Genomic DNA, 17,404 nt, shown 5'->3' on the forward strand with positions numbered 1-17,404 from the left:
AAGTGTTTTTTAAAGATAAGCACAGGAGAACCTTCCAAATGCCCAGAATGCACTGGAAAGTGGCAAATTATTAACTATTTCAGACTGTTTCAGAGAAATACAGAGAGTAGAAGCAGAGACAGCAGTATGTGTTGAGTTTAGCTTAGGTCTGAGTTGCTCATTAACATTTCTTTTTGTGGGAAAGGTGTCTGCTGGAGTGAGTCATTAAGGCCTCCTGGCAGGGGGTCTTCATGAGGAATTTGAGGTGTGAATGGGCATTTACATATCTTTTGTTTCCAAGGGTGGGAAAGGTGTCTGGTGGAGTGAGTCATTAAGGTCACCTGGCAGGGGGTCTTCCTGAGGAATTTGAGGTTTGAATGGGCATTAACATATCTTTTGTTTCCAAGGGTGGGAGAGGTCTGAGGTGTGAATTGGTCATTACAATGTGTGACAAGCTTGGTAGGAACATCCTGTGTTCAGTGTTTTGTCCATATGAGTACCTTGAAAATGATTTGCATGCATTTTTCATGATGAAAAAAGGCTCTGGACAGCATTTGGAAATGGAAGAGTTATAAAAAATTTCCAAACGCAAATGCTTATAAACGCGGTTAGCCGGGTTTACAAGCATTTACACACGTTTACAAGCATTTGGCGTCTGAAACGCTGATAAAATCTACTGCTGAACGCAAGTTTTCTGCGTTCAAAAAAACGACTGTAAACTCAAATGCTTGTAAACGACTGTAAATGACGATGTGTACATGGACACATAGGAAAACATTAGGAGAGTTCAGGGGCTGCTGAAAAAAATGCAGAAAAGCTTCTAAACGTGAGTTTATCAGCTGCAGTGTACATGAGCCCTTAATCAACAGAAAATTCTTATGAGAAAGAACAATGACCAGGATATCTGATTCACAAACTGCAGAATGTATTCAGCATAGAGCATCAGATTTGGTGTTCTTAGAATAAAAGTAGCCCTAACTGGAAACAGGAGAACACACACAAGGTGTGACCACTCACAAATGTTAGGCTTGCAAGAGACTCACAATCATGACCATTCTAGTCAAAATGTCTAGCACCATTATGGCAAAAACATATAATTAATTTAAGGGTACATGATTGCAGTGTCTCCTAACACCTTTTTAAGCATTAACACATACATACTGTATATCAAAATTGTCTTCTTACTTTATTGGTATATGTATTAAAACAATGGATCTCTAGTTTTCATAGTTTGTCTATAAATTAGACTCAAATAGTTCACACTAGATATACAACCCCAAATCCAAAAAAATGGGGATGCTGTGTATAATCTGCAATGATTAGCAATTCTCATGATAGAATGCAGGCTTGTCAACTGAGCACTGATAACAAGCCAAAAGGTCCCTCTACGCTATATTCCAGAAGACAGAATGTCAAATTTCAATTTTTCTAACCACAGAGCAGTTTTCCACTTTGCAACAGGCCATTTTAAATGAGCTTTGGCTCAGAGAAGAAAGTGGTGTTTCTGGATCATGTTCAGATATGGCTTCTTCTTTGCATGATAGAGCTTTACTTTGCATTTTTGGAATGTCATGGTGAATTGTGTTCACAGACAGTGATTTTTGAAAGCATTCCTGAACCCATGCATTGATATCCATCATGGAATCATGGCTGTTTTTTAATGCAGTTCCGTCTGACAGCGGGCCGAAGATCCATTCAACATCCAATACTGCGTTTTGGTCTTGTCCCTTGCTTACAGAAATTTCTACAGATTGACAGAATCTTTTGATGATAGTATGTACTGTAGATGATGATATAGTTAAAGTCTTTGTAATTTCACATTAAAGAACATTATTCTGAAATTGTACAATTTTTAGACACAGCTTTTCAAATTGGTGAACTTCTACCAGGGGTGGACTGACAAAATATCAGCAGTCCCTAGAATCAGTGGTGACATTTATCCTCCTTTAGCTGTATATCCAATATTCTGGCTCCTGCTGCAAGTGAGTGCTGGATAGGCAGTAGCAGTAATGAATTTCAACCCAAAACCAGTCTTATCTCAGCTTTTATAGCCAAAACGTCCTGCTCTCCAGCAGATAAACAGTAGTGTACAGGTTTTTGCAATCACACACTACTATCCCTAAACAGTTATCAAAACCAATCACTTCACATACATAGCTAATGCAGAAACATGTAATAAAATACACACTCTCTCTTTGAATGTGTATATATTTTAGCACAATAACAGCTGATTGAAATTATATATAAAGTGTGCAGTTTACTCCTAGCTTGATAAAGGGCTATACTTTGGGGTTGACTTACTTAAAGCAGTTCCAGTCTTTTCTTTCTTTTTTTTTTTAGCGTTCCTCCGTGACAGTCGCAGCTTATGCCATGCAAAATGTCATATGCTGCAGATGTAATTTTTTGTCTTCCTTGTTTTTTTAAAGATACTCACTGGCCCTTCATGATCCTGTGTTCTTCAATCTTCACTGTGGGCATCTGAAGCCCAGCTGCACTTTCTTCCAGGATACGGTGCAGCTGGCTACCCAGCATGTACCTCCTGATCTTGCGCCAGCGCATTGAGATGAAAGCACGGCGCACTCATTGCAGAGTGGGGGATGCCCATTGACTTCTGGGATTGCTGACACATACATCCCAGGAACCAACAGGCAGGAGGATATGACGTATTCGCCGAGGTACATCGGAAGTGCTTCAAGTAGCCTAAAGGTATGAAAACTTTAGGAGAAAAAAAAATGTGCCAAACATTGATGGGACAGCAGGAAGCAATGCATGGGGCCAAACTTTAAAAATCGGGTGGAACTCCGCTTTAACTTCCCTGGAGGCATTCCCAAGTGTAGCTCGGGGTAAAGCACCACAAGCGGTAACCCCGAGCTACACTCAGGAATATCTTGCAGCACTGCTCCGGGATCTCTTCTTCACTTACCTTGTCCTGCGCTGCCATGATGTCCCTCCTTCAGCGTCCCCGGCCATCTCCTCCGACCGATGGCGGCATCTGTCTTCCGGGTTCCGTTCCCTGTGACATCAGGACGTACGGGGACGGAACTGGCGGGAAATGTGAAAATTTTAAAAGTGACATTCACTAAATTCACTAAAATCACATAGTAAAACATTACTGTATCAAACCATTTCACATACATTTTGTCCCTAGTGCTTTGTCCTGTGCCCTGCCTGCATTTTTACTGTTCTTTCTGCCTGGAAACTGAGAAACGTCCATGGCATCCAAAAAGCGTCCCTTTGGGTCAAAAGCAGTTTTAGACCAGCTAGAGAACAGTGATAGTAAATTAGAACTACTTGCAGAATTGAGTGCTAATGATTTGTGGGGAAATTCGTCATCAGACACTGAAAACGATTTTGCGACTAAGCTCAGTGATGTGCGAACTTGGCGCTCTGTTTCAAATTTCTGTGTTTTTGGTTTGATTATATTTTTGAATTAAATTTATTATTATATTATTATTTTTTATGATTATTTAGTAAATTATAATTTATGATTTCGTGTTTCAAATTTTAACATACCCGGAATGTTTACTAGACTCTTGTTCGGACAGATTTCAGTGAGTTATTCCTAAAAATTACAGGCCTACAATAAAAAAATACTTATTTCCATGCAAAAAAATGTACCGCTTTGAGCACAGAAATATGGACATAATCAGACTGCTAGGGGGGCTACGGCAAATGGACTGTACACTTTGCAAGTGCAGTTTTACAAATTTTACCGAGAGCATTGGTAAAGCTCTGCTGATCCAATCATGCCCAAGCAAAAATTTGTCTTGAACCTCATTGGATATTCTTTACAAAGTAAAGCATTACCACATTACATTTACTAATGAAAATGAGTGCTACTTCACTTGCATGGAACCTGTACTCTTTTGTACTTCCTGTCTTTTGCAATAAAGTGAAATAGCTTTTAATGCGGTCAAAATTTTAGGTTCCTCTAAGGATTTTTTATTCTGGCACCAGGTACTGAATAAATTATGCACTCCTGAAGTCCTAGTACTTTTAACTGAATTTCAGTTAGCACACTATACATTGTTGGGGATCACAATAAAAATCAGGTAAAGAAAGTCAGGTCTAGAAAAAAAAGAAGTTTAAACCCACATAACTATAAATTTATGTGATACAAATGGGCAGTCTATCTATTGTAGCAGTCTTTGATCATGCCGAAGAAATATTATTTTGGGAATAGACCAGAATCCCTTCAAGGTAACTAAGGGAAAAGATCTACTGCAACTTTTCATACAAGTTTTGGCGTATTGTCCTCAGATGTCTTCATTATGCACATTCTCTTTATTTAGAATATTGTTTTTAAAAGGTGATCTACATGATATGATGAGGTCCACTAAAACTTTTTAAACACGCTTTAACTTATTGTCCTCAGATGATTCCTTTACAGAAAATTGCAAGAGCCTGGTACAAAGTCAAATACAGCCACTTACTGCAATTAAAATACATTTTAAAATATTTTTTATAATGTATTAATAAATATAGAGCTGCATCAGTTTGTGTCTTTAATACCTGTGTGAAGTTCAGCTTTAAAGAGGTAGTAAAGTCCTTAAGGAACAAAGAAAAACAAAATCCACCAAATTAAAGTGTTACTAAACCCAGGACCCTGCATTCACTACATCTGGTCTCCCACAGTACACAGAACATGAAAATGCAATTATTTTAGTAAATATAAACTGCTAAATACCTTTTCTCATCAGCAGTTACAACAGTCTTGTGACTTCAGCTGAGCACTGGATAAAGCTTGTAGGAGGAGTTTTCATTTTGCTCTAGGAGGATGCAAAACCCTTGACCTCTGTCTGTGCTGATTGGCCCTGTGCTGATCACATGCAACTCCCCCAAGAAAAAAAAACCTCTCTAGCAATACACACTAAGCTGAGCATGTGCAGAATGACTACAGGTTCTGTCTGTAAGATGTGGAAATTTGAACAAGAGGAGGGGCAGAGAAGAAAGGATCACAAGGCATTTTTACACAATGCAGAGGATTAACCCCTTGCGTTCCACAGTGATGCTTTACTGCAGACTGATTTTACTGTTGTGGGTTTAGTAGCACTTTAATGTTATAATGTGCTAGTATGAACAGCAAACTTGCACATTATGGCATGCTTACCTTAAAACAAAGCCCTTCAGCAGCGCACTGTTAGCACTGCCAGGGCTTCCATCTTTACCAGGTATTCCATCCGGGTTCGTGGGTTCAAGCTGTATGAATGGCCGAGCCACAATGATGCCACTCCTGCGCATGCACACAGGAGTCACTGCCGTGGCATGGAGCTCTAAAGGGACGGCATGGGTATGAGCGCATGCATCACTGCATCCTGTGTGAATATCTCCTAAACAGTGCAAGTTTAGGAGGTATTCATTGTACCTACAGATAAGACTTATTATAGGCTTACCTGTAGGTACAAGTCAAAAAGTGGACTTTACTACCACTAGATTTCCCAAGTAAATAGCTTAGTACACAGTTTAAATACAAAAATGTTCTCTTTTTTTCCTGTTATATCATTTGTAATTCAGTTTAGCCAATCTTAGAATTTACAAACCTCTGCCAAACCCCACACCCAGGCAAGTAATACACTTATGTTATGGTTCAGTGATGCACCTTCCTATTTTTGGAAATTAGAAAATTGATCATCTTGGCTGGCCAAAGTTACAAATCATTTGGCAAGTATGACAGCAAACATACAGTCTATGTAATTGAACTGTGTATGTAGCTGTTACTCTGGAGTTACACTTCAAACAAGAAAGGATGAAAACAAAGATTAAAGTATAATAGAGGCAGAATTGTCCTATTTTGTTACTGCCGGCAGATATCTGTTCTTAGGTGTCATTTGTTTTGCTCTGTGGTGAAATGGACACATGTAATAGTTATAACTCTGAAAATAGTAAATATTTTCTAACAGCAAGCACACAAAACATTTACAAAAAGGAGTAGAGGCTTTTTGTCCATTGCTTTAATAGCTCTGCTTCATGTCAGTTGGGTTTATTCCAGAAAACATGAAGAGGACCTGGACTGATGCATAGCCTGACAGCACGAGAGTAATCTGTTCATTTAGCTTCCAGCACATGACAGCTTCCTCTACATTTATGAATAACTTGATTTTGATATACAGTTGTGTTCAAAATAATAGCAGTCAGACATCACTAACCTGATCAATCACTGTTTTTGGTAGAAATGATATTTCTACATGGCAAATAATTTACTAGCAGGTGTAGTAGAGTAATAGAAATCCAACAGACCCAACAGTCATGACATGCATGCTGCTGATTCTGTGTAATTGAATCACTAATTGATAGGGGCATGTTCAAAATAATAGCAGTGTGGAGTTCTATTAGTGAGGTCATTCATTCTTTGAAAAACAGGTGGCAATTATTGCCCTTATTTAAGGAAGGAAGGCAGCAAATGTATATGCTGGTTACAGTGCATTTCTCTCTGAAATTCTGAGGAAAATGGGTCGTTCCAGACATTGTTCAGAAGAACAGCGTACCTTGATTAAAAAGTTGAATGGAGAGGGGAAAACATAGAAAGAAGTGCAGAAAATGATAGGCTGCTCAGCTAAAATGATCGCAAATGCTTTAAAATGGCAACCAAAACCTGAAAGACGTGGAAGAAAGCGAAAAACTACCATTCAAATGGATAGAAGAATAGCCAAAATGGCAAGGACTCAGCCAACAATCAGCTCCAGGAAGATCAAAGAAGGTCTAAAGTTACCTGTGAGTACTGTTACAATTAGAAGACGCCTATGTGAAGCCAAGCTATCTGCAAGAAGCCCCCGCAAAGTCCCACTGTTGAAAAAAAGACATGTGCTGAAGAGGTTACAATTTGCCAAAGAGCACATTGACTGGCCTAAAGAGAAATGGCGCAACATTTTGTGAACTGATGAAAGTAAGATTGTTCTTTTTGGGTCTAGTGGCTGGAGACAGTTTGTCAGACGAACTTCAAACTCTGAATTCAAGCCACAGTACACTGTGAAGACAGTGAAGCATGGTTGCGCAAGGATCATGATATGGGGATGTTTCTCATACTACGGTGTTGGGCCTATTTATCGCACACCAGGGATCATGGATCAGTTTGAATACATCAGAATACTTGAAGAGGTCATGCTGCCTTATGCTGAAGAGGAAATGCCCTTGAAATGGGTGTTCCAACAAGACAACGACCCCAAACACACCAGTAAACGTGCAACATCTTGGTTCCAGACCAACAAGATTGACGTTATGGAGTGGCCAGCCCAATCCCTGGATCTTAATCCAATAGAAAACTTGTGGGGTGACATCAAAAATGCAGTTTCTGAGGCAAAACCAAGAAATAGAGAAGAACTGTGGAATGTAGTCCAATCATCCTGGGCTGGAATACCTGTTCACAGGTGCCAGAAGTTGGTTGACTCCATGCAACCCAGATGTACAGCAGTTCTCCGAAACAGTGCTTATACAACGAACTATTAATGAAGTGATTCAAAGGAAAGCAAAATCTTCAAACATTTTTCAGTTTATATAGTGAATGTTTGAGTTTGTAAAGAAGAATACAAACACTGCTATTTTTTTGAACAGTCTAATATTCACTTTTCTTCAATTTTTTTAGAGGAACAACACAAATTTGATATATTTTTCTTCATGTTTTGATTTGGAATAGAATGTGTAGTGTTCCTAATGCATTTGTTTGTATGGAAATAAAAGCTATTAGAAGGATTTTGAGCTTTATTCACTTTTCTCAACACACTGCTATTATTTCGAACATAACTGTACGTATGACAAGCCAAGCACTGTCCATAGCAAAAATACAGATACACTGATCAGTGAGAAAGAATGGGTGTCCTTTTATGAAACTGATATCAGCGGAGATCCTGAGGATCGTTGCTGATCTCCAATCATTAATAGTTTAGGAAACAGAGATGATCAGTGGAGAACATGTCCTCCGCTGATCATCTCAGCACACAGACGGCCAGTGTATGAAGGAGCGATGTCAGCCCTTCACTGGCGATCTGTGTTCTCCCTCCAGATTCTTCAGTCCAGAGCTGGAGAATCGGGGCAACCGCAAATGAAGCAGCGATAATTTACTGCTGTTTAGTAAACGGTGTTTGACTGATCTCTTACTGTAATCTCATGAGATTATAGTAAAAGCAGCCGTTTTCCAGTGTTCAAAGTGTTTGTAGATCACTTCTCCCTTCATTCGGAGAAGCGATCTACACCGCTTCATAAAAAGGCTTTCAGAGGAGAACTGTCTTCTCTGAGAATGCCAGAGAACTGAGCAGCGGTCATTTACCACTGCATGATAAAAGGACACCGTAGTCAGCCAACTCTCATTTAGGTCTGAAAAGTTTGAAATTTCAGAGCTTTCTAGCAATTTTTAACATAAAGGCTCGTGTATGACAGTCTAAACAAGTACACATCCAGTTACTATGCAATACACAAGCCTCATTAGTTAAACTAGATACTTTCTTTACCTTCACTGACTGAACCAAATCCTCCATCATTTGTATCCCACACTCTCCCCCACTCAAACACTGCAGCTCACAGTGGAAGGGTTTTGGCAACAGAGGCAGCGCTGCCAATCCAGAAAGCAGTGGGCACAACTAGGTTTGGCCTACGTAGTAGCTACGTACTTGCGAATCAGCAGTAGCAATGCTGATAGCCACACCCCCTGCAACATTTTTTCATCCCACTGTAGTGCAAACAGGCACAGCCTACATGACAGTGGCAACTATGCTGTAAACTCAGGAGCAGTGCAGCATCATTGCCACACCATCACAGAAATCTGTATTTAGTGGATGTCACTATCAGGCTTAACAGATATCTTTGGGACTTTGCAGGTAGACTAAGAAATGCACTTATAATCAAAGGGTAATTTACCTTTTCACAAGAAATGAAAGAGTGAACTGACTCAGAACACCTTCCCTACCCCTTTGGTACATGTACAGTATATTGCCAAAAGTATTGGGACACCCCTCCAAATCATTGAATTCAGGTGTTCCAATCACTTCCAGGTGTATAAAATCAAGCACCTAGGCATGCAGACTGCTTCTACAAAGATTTGTGAAAGAATGGGTCGCTCTCAGGAGCTCAGTGAACTCAAGTGTGGTACCATGATAGGTTGACACCTGTGCAATAAATCCATCTGTGAAATTTCCTTGCTACTAAATATTCCATGGTTAACTGTTAGTAGTACTATAACAAAGTGGAAGCAACTGGGAACAACAGCAACTCAGCTACGAAGTGGTAGGCCACGTAAAATGACAGAGCAGGGTCAGCACATGCTGAAGTGCACAGTGCGCAGAAGTCACCAACTGTCTGCAGAGTCAATAGCTAAAGACATCCAAACATTGTGTGGCCTTCAGATTAGCACAACAACAGTGTGTAGAGAGCTTCATGGAATGGGTTTCCATGGTGGAGCAGCTGTATCCAAGCCTTACATCACCAGGTGCAATGCAAAGCGTCAGATCTAGTGGTGTAGAGCAGTGTTCTCTGTAGTGATGCATTACACTTCTCTGTCTGGCTGATGCCAGGAGAATGGTACTTGCCTGACTGCATTGTGCCAACTATAAAGTTTGGTGGACGGGGGATTATGGTGTGGGGTTGTTTTTCAGGGGTTGGGCTTGGCCCCTTAGTTCCAATGAAGGGAACTCTTAAGGCGTTAGAACACCAAGACATTTTGGACAATTTCATGCTCCCAATTTTGTAGGAACAGTTTGGGGATGGCCCCTTCCTGTTCCAACATGATTGAGCACCAGTGCACAAAGCAAGGTCCATAAAGACATGGATGAGCGAGTTTGGGGTGGAGGAACTTGACTGGCCTGCACAGAGTCCTGACCTCAACACCTTTGGGATGAATTAGAGCAGAGACTGCGAGCCAGGCCTTCTCATCTGACAGCAGTGCCTGAACTCACAAATGCGCTTCAGGAAGAATGGTCAAACATTCCCATAGACACTCCTAAACCTTGTGGACAACCTTTCCAGAAGAGTTGAAGCTGTTATAGCTGCAATGGGTGGGCCAGCTCAATATTGAACCCTATGGACTAAGACTGGGATGCCATTAAAGTTCATGTACGACCAATGAGAATCTCTTCTTTCTCTCAGGACCTATCCTGAACAAAAGGTTACAGTACATCTCAATGAATCTTAATATTCCAGTCTACAGAAGGGGTACATTACACAATAATATACACTAAAACTCACAGTTACACTGGCTCTAAGCCTTTATCAGATGCCGACTACGGTGGCAAGACTAACATTTCTAAAAGACATTTAAAGACACAGAATATGACTGGCAAATACAGACTGAAAATGCTGAAGAAAATTGCTAAACTCGACTAAGCTGTGTACAAAGACGCTCTATTTCAGTGTTTTTTTCTGCCAAGGGAACTGGCATTTTTTTTAGTGTGCATGTAGCCTTAGCCTGCTTTTATATACCACCCAATGACCACATATCTTTGTGGGTTCTGTTTGTACGACAATATGGTTTTCCCTGTGCTTATTTAGGGAAAGTAAGAATCCATTCAAAACTTTGTAAATGTTTTGAACAGAGTATGAAAGGAAAGATAGAGCCTATGTCTGCTTTTTATTACTCTCTCCATCCCTGTTGGAGAGATTTTTCTATGTCAATGTGACCATTGTCAATGGGACAGAAAGTAAGAGGAAATCTAAAGTCTAAAGGAGCATGAGTAGAGGGGAGATCTTCCAATGAGCTACCTGTCTAAGTGACTCACTATAGGAACATATACACTTGGTTCCAATTTAATCTCTGGAAGAGATAATAACAAGAAATATCCAAACTGGGGTATATAGCTGTAAAGACTTGACACAAGCTACATCACTTGCACATTTTATCCAAAATGAAAAAAAAATTATCTGTAGTTACACTTTTAGAAAGTCATGATACATTCTCTCCCAAGATTTTATGTCTTGGTTTATGTGTCCTCCCATCTAATCTGCCTCTATTAACATACCACAGAGGCCGGAAGCAGTACAATGTGTTCTGAGCTCTATGTAACTCTGTACAATATGAAGGATCATTTGAAATAGCCAATAAACATATTCACTTTTCAGCTATCGAGCTTACAGGAAGATGATAAACTAAATTAAATTGTTCCTTTTCATTACAGGTGATTGCTGAAGAGTTATCTGGAAATGATGACTATGTTGAACTTTCCTTCAGTGCCCGGAAATTAGATGACAAGGTACAATGTTTTTAATAAAATATGCAATAAAATATGTGAATAAGTGATACTAAGATTTCTTTTAAAGGTGCCCAGCTTGATTTTGTGGGAGAATTTAAAAAATCCAAACCTTGACATTGTCAGGGTTTTTTTCCCCAGTAATTCAGAATATATTCTGTGTACATGGGCTAAAATGAGAGGAGGAACAGCATTATTGCAGAGAACACTGAAAGCAAACGTTCTTTTTTTCCCATGTTGGAACCATTTGCTTAACCTCAATCCACATTTTGTAAAATAAATCCCATTATATGCAGCCCTGTGTAGAATATCTATTAAACTAATAAATGATAATATAAACTTTTGGAATACTTGCCTTTCTGAGAGAAATTGCTGTCTTATACTTCTTCCAGTGCTAACCAGATACCCAAATGCCAAAGCATTGAATATATGATCTCTGATGAAGGGCCTTAAAGTGACACTAAATTATATTCTCATTCTACAAATATAATTCATACACATCCACTACTTAATGAGTAACTCCGCTTTTGTTAAAAAAAAATTCCCCTCTGGGTGATCAATGTACATTGCAGGGATCTAAACAAACTATGTTGCAGATTCCTACCTTTTGTTATTCTGAAGAAATAGCTGTTTGTCTGTGTTCATGTGCAATGTGAATGGGAATGACTTTATAATTACCAATCAGCTGCTACACTTGCAGAGTTCTAATGAGGAAAGTGGCAAGGTCTTTAGGCATAATTTTCCTTTGGGAGTATCTCACTAAAAATGAAAGTTTTTGTTGCAGAGGATGCCTAAAAAATTACTTGTATCTTAGTGCAGTCTTCTGGGAAAATCAGTCAGCTGATCACACAACCAAGAAATTACATTTCTGGGGGGAATTCTGTACGCCATCTGTGTACAGAACACCTCTAGTATGCAAGGAAAAACATTTTTTAAAAACATTTAATTACAATATGATTTGTGTAACAATTGTATATGCTATATTATTTTTTTATGTGTTATTTTTCCCCCACAAAAGTAGAGCTACCCTGTAATAGTCTTGTAACCTACTGAGGTACACATCCCCCAGTCTATAGTCCATAGTCCCATAAACCATCATAGTAGTGAGCAGGAAAGTGTGGCTACATTCCTACATGCAATGGGATCATGAGGAACGAAAAGGAAGCTGAATCACAACTGCAAAGGCAAAAAAAAATTGGAGATTCAGAGTAGGCTGAGAGCAGTAGTACTTTAAGCCGTGGTTCACATTGATGCAGTGTGGAATTCACAGCGTTTTCAGTGCAAATTCCACACCGCATCAGAATCGTACTCCCGTTCATGCGAACCGCTGCGGGTGTTTATGTTAAGTTACCAACACCCGAAGTGTTATGGTCCGCAAAACGTGGTGCGATGTGCAGAATCGGATCGCATAGGTGTGAATACCTACGTGATCAGATTCTAGTGCGGATCCAAGAAAGGGTCCTGCAAGTTTTTGGTGCGGGTGCAGTGCGATTAGAGCCATACAAAACGTATGGCTCTAATGGCACTGCATACAAATCACATGTGATTTGCACAGGAATGAGGTGCGGTTATTGTGCTTATCAAATGCGATATACCGCACCGCATATATGTGAACCCAGGCTTATAGTTTAAAATATAAACTAGAATAGAATTGTTATTTTTATTCTAAGAGCTTACTGTCACTTCAAGAGACCAAAGTTCAAGTATAACCTGCCAATCAGCAGCACTGCCTGGACTCTGATCTGACAGTTCAGCAGTGATCATGTGACTATTATTATTATTATACAGTATTTATATAGCGCCAACAGTTTGCTCAGCGCTGTACATTATAATGGGAGACAGTACACGAGACAGTACAGTAACAATACAATTCAATACACAAGGGGTTCGAGGGCCCTGCTCCTTGGAGCTTACAATCTAGGAGGGAGGGGAGAGTGGTACAGGAGGAAATAGCTGTGAGGGATGGAGTCGTAGGAAGAGTGGAGGAGATCGACAATTAACTGAGGGCGGAGTAGGCTTCCCTGAAGAGGTGGGTTTTCAGGGTGCGCCTAAAGGAGAGGAGAGTAGGTGATAGTCTGATGGATTGGGGTAGGGAGTTCCAGAGGATGCGGGAAGCCCTGGAGAAGTCCTTGGGATGGGCATGGGAGGAGGAGACTAGGGAACTAGAGAGTAGGAGGTCTTGTGAGGAGCAGAGAGTATGTTTTTTGTGGTATTTGTGACTACTAATCAAACGTTTGGGCATTGATTTACTGAAGGCAAATAGACTGTGCACTTTGCAAATGCACTTGCATTAATTTTCCCCAGAGCCTAGTGAATGTGGTGAATCTTCACTTTGTACAAAATGCCCAATCATATGCAAGGGAAAAAAAAAAGCATTTTTGCTTTCACATAATCAGATGATGGAACTCAGCAGCGCTTCACCACATTCACTAAGCTCTGTGCACAGCCTATTTGACTTTAGTATATCGACCCTTCAGACTCATGATCTGCTCTTGGAACAGACAGTACAGTAACAATACAATTCAATATACGAGGGGTTCGAGGGCCCTGCTCCTTGGAGCTTACAATCTGGGAGGGAGGGGATAGTGGTACAGGAGGAAATAGCTGTGGGGGATGGAGTGGTAGGAAGAGTGGAGGAGATCGACAATTAACTGAGGGCGGGGTAGGCTTCCCTGAAGAGATGGGTTTTCAGGGTGTGCCTAAAGGAGAGGAGAGTAGGTGATAGTCTGATGGATTGGGGTAGGGAGTTCCAGAGGATGCGGGAAGCCCTGGAGAAGTCCTTGGGATGGGCATGGGAGGAGGAGACCAGGGAACTAGAGAGTAGGAGGTCTTGTGAGGAGTGGAGAGTACGTTTTGGGTGGTATTTGTGACTACTAATCAAATGTATGGGCATTGATTTACTGAATGCAAATAGACTGTGCACTTTGCAAATGCACTTGCATTCATTTTCCCCAGAGCCTAGTGAATGTGGTGAATATTCACTTTGTAAAAATCATTTGCTAGGAAAAAAAAAAAAAGCATTTTTGCTTTCACATAATCAGATGATGGAAATCAGCAGCGCTTCACCACATTCACTAAGCTCTGTGCACAGCCTATTTGACTTTAGTATATCGACCCTTCAGACTCATGATCTGCTCTTGGAACAGTGGTTTGGCAGTAGAAGAAAACATTTCAGCAGTTTATTTTATAATGTAATTGTTTAATTGACCAGTTTTAACAAAATAGATCAGAATCACATTATAGTTTGGCTGTAACCTTGACTTTTTCAGTTCTGATATAGGTGAGTTTTAGAAAAAAAAAAAACTAAAGCTATGTAATATAATTATATTGTCACACTTTGAGAAGACCAGTGCAATTGCAGTTAAAGAGTATTTTCACCCTACAATGAAAGGTCTGTGCTGGGATTTAGTTTATTTGATACAGGTAATTGCATTTTACATATGTAGAAAAGCAGCACTACAACCCTCTGGCATCAATTAGGGGCATTGCAAGTCCTATACTTTATCCTCTGCCTGTAATATTGCAGCTGTGGCTTGACGCCTAGCCAAGAGGGTTGCTTAAATCCCCCATTATAATTGGATTATGATTACAGTTTTCTGCTTGAATCAGACCAAATCTGGAACCACAGAGGCAGAGAAACCATAGTGGGATCATTATCTTGTACAAAGGACTGACAGAATCTCACCACGGTACAAATACCCATAGATGATGGCTAGCTATCATCACTAGAGAAGAAAAGAACCTGGCACACACACTGTATATGTCAGTAGTATAGATTCTGAACTACAAAGAAATGCTTAGGTCTTAACTGATACAAAGCAATGATGGTATCTCAAAATTTTCCCTCGCCATCATTTATACCCCTATGCATTGCCTAGGTATTGTCTGAATGTGTCAAAACATTTGCTGCCTATGACATGCCAAGTGCATGGAGGAATTATCTGTCAAATCAAGAGATTTTATTATTCTGCTCATTTTATTCAGCAATAATAGCGGATCATTACATGATTAAAAGTGATAAAGAGAGAGATGTATCTTTTGTGTGAGTACGTAAAATTAATGTGCATGACAAACCAGACATTGTTAAGCTATCATATTTTCAGATCTGGAAACCATACCCAACGAGCAATGTGAAATTGAATAAAACAGTATATTATAAGAAGGATGACAGTATAATAACCCTAACATAGATTAAATCTACCGCTTTTATCAATGCTGACACAATAGAAGCAAAGGGACCAAATGGAATCTGCCAGTCTTCTAAATTGAATAACATTATATTTCAGGACTTTTTCAGCAAATCTGACCCGTTCTTGGAAGCTTTCAGAATGAACGATGATGGCACACAGCAGCTGGTTCACAGGACTGAGGTAAGTGTCTACTGTATGTATTACATAGTTAGTCTGGATGAAAAAAGATAAAAGTCCATTCAGTTCAACCAAAAAAAAAAAGTTATAATCCTCTACCCACAGTTGATCCAGAGGAAGGCAAAAAAAAAACCAGCAAAGCATGATCCAATTTTCTCCTGCAGGGGAAAAAATTCCTTCCTGATCCCCCGAGAGGCAATCGGATATTCCCTGGATCAACTTTACCTATAAATGTTAGTATCCAGCTATATTCTGTGTATCCAAGAAAGAATCCAGGACTTTTTTAAAGCAATCCATTGAGCTGGCCAGAACCAACTCTTGAGGAAGTCTATACCACATTTTCACAGCTCTTACTGTGAGGAAACCTTTCCATGTTTGGAGATTACATTTCTTTTCCTCCAGACGTAAAGAGTGCCCCCTTGTCCTCTGTGATGACCTCAGGGTGAATAACTTTACACCGAGTTCACTATATGATGCACTGATGTATTTATACATGTTGATTATATCCCCCCTTAATCTCCTCTTCTCAAGAGAGAATAAATTCACTTCCTCTAATCTTTCCTCTTAGCGGATCTCCTCCATGCCTCTTATCAGTTTGGTTGCCCTTCTCTGTACTTTCTCCAGTTCCCCAATGTTCTTTTTGTGAATTGGTGCCCAAAACTGAACTGCATATTCCAGATGAGGTCTTACTAATGATTTGTACCGGGGTAATATGATATCTCTCTCTGGAGTCTATACCTCTTTTAATACAAGAGAGGATTTTGCTCGTTTTAGAAACCGCAGCTTGGCATTGCATGCCATTATTAAGCTTGTGATCTACCAGAACTCCCAGATCCTTCTCCACCATTGATTCCCCCAGTTGTACCCCCCCCTAGTATGTATGGTGCATGCATATTCTTAGCCCCCAAGTGCATAACCTTACATTTATCAACATTAAATCTCATTTGCCACATAGTTGCCCAATTAAACAGAGCATTGAGGTCGGCTTGTAAGTTGGAGACATCCTGTATGGACGTTATTCCACTGGGAAGGATTCATAGTATGGCTCCATGAGTGCTTGTTCATCAATGCTTTATGCCGGTTTTTGAACAAATGCTTGATGTCAGTTATGTTTAATTATTTGCATTGTCAGAAACATAAGGTATAATAAACGAACTCCTTTGTTCTCTCATTTACATAACTTAGCATCTGTTTGTAACTTGTCAAACATGGAAAAGATTTACGAGCGCTTTTAGTCCTGAAACAAAGCTGAAACTCAGTGTTTGCTGTATTCTTGACACCCACACTCCAGAGGCTCAGTTCATAAAAACTTTTATTACCTTGCCCTATTGCTTTTTTTTTACAACCATAAATAGATTTTTTTAAATACATTAATAAGCTGAATTTTCCAAACACACATGATTGCATCAATTTTTTTTATTGAGATTGTATATGTAGATATTGTGATTGTAAAAGTGGGTTTATAAAGATTATCTAATAAGTTATTGCCACTCAAAAGTGACACTAAACTGTATCCTTATTCTCCAAAAATAATCCATACACATACACTATTTAAAGTGGGTATAAAAGCCGAAGATATATTACCTTAAAGCGTAATGTAACAGACCCAACTGGGGCAGGGGCTTTTGGAGGGGACTAGGGGCTAGCCTTCTACCCACTGATTATGGCCCATGGAGGAGACCGGGGATTTTGTCTGCTTCTCCCAGTCAGAGCATGGAAAAGAGCTCAGTTCAGCCTCTGATCACATGGACAGAACGGACAAAATCCCCAGTTGGGTCTGTCCCATATTCTATGTATTAAGGTAAAAAAACCTTCTGCATGCAGAAGACCCTCTTTATACTTATCTGAGCCCAATCTTGATCCAGCGATGTGCTCTCTTCCTTCTCATTG

General features: G+C 39.8%; 1 protein-coding gene across 1 annotated transcript in view; it reads left to right on the forward strand.

Moving 5' to 3' along the window:
* The window catches only part of CPNE4 (copine 4), a 560,705-nt gene that overhangs the window by 359,573 nt on the left and 183,728 nt on the right, over positions 1-17,404 (forward strand). The window contains exons 5-6 of the mRNA XM_089652053.1: positions 11,076-11,150; positions 15,434-15,517. Coding sequence (XP_089508179.1) covers positions 11,076-11,150; positions 15,434-15,517 — 159 coding nt within the window. The remainder of the gene's footprint in view (positions 1-11,075; positions 11,151-15,433; positions 15,518-17,404) is intronic.

The sequence above is a fragment of the Staurois parvus genome, unplaced genomic scaffold, assembly GCF_062004578.1.
Source record: "Staurois parvus isolate SC_StPar_1 unplaced genomic scaffold, SC_StPar_1.0 ptg000670l, whole genome shotgun sequence".
NCBI lineage: Eukaryota > Metazoa > Chordata > Amphibia > Anura > Ranidae > Staurois > Staurois parvus.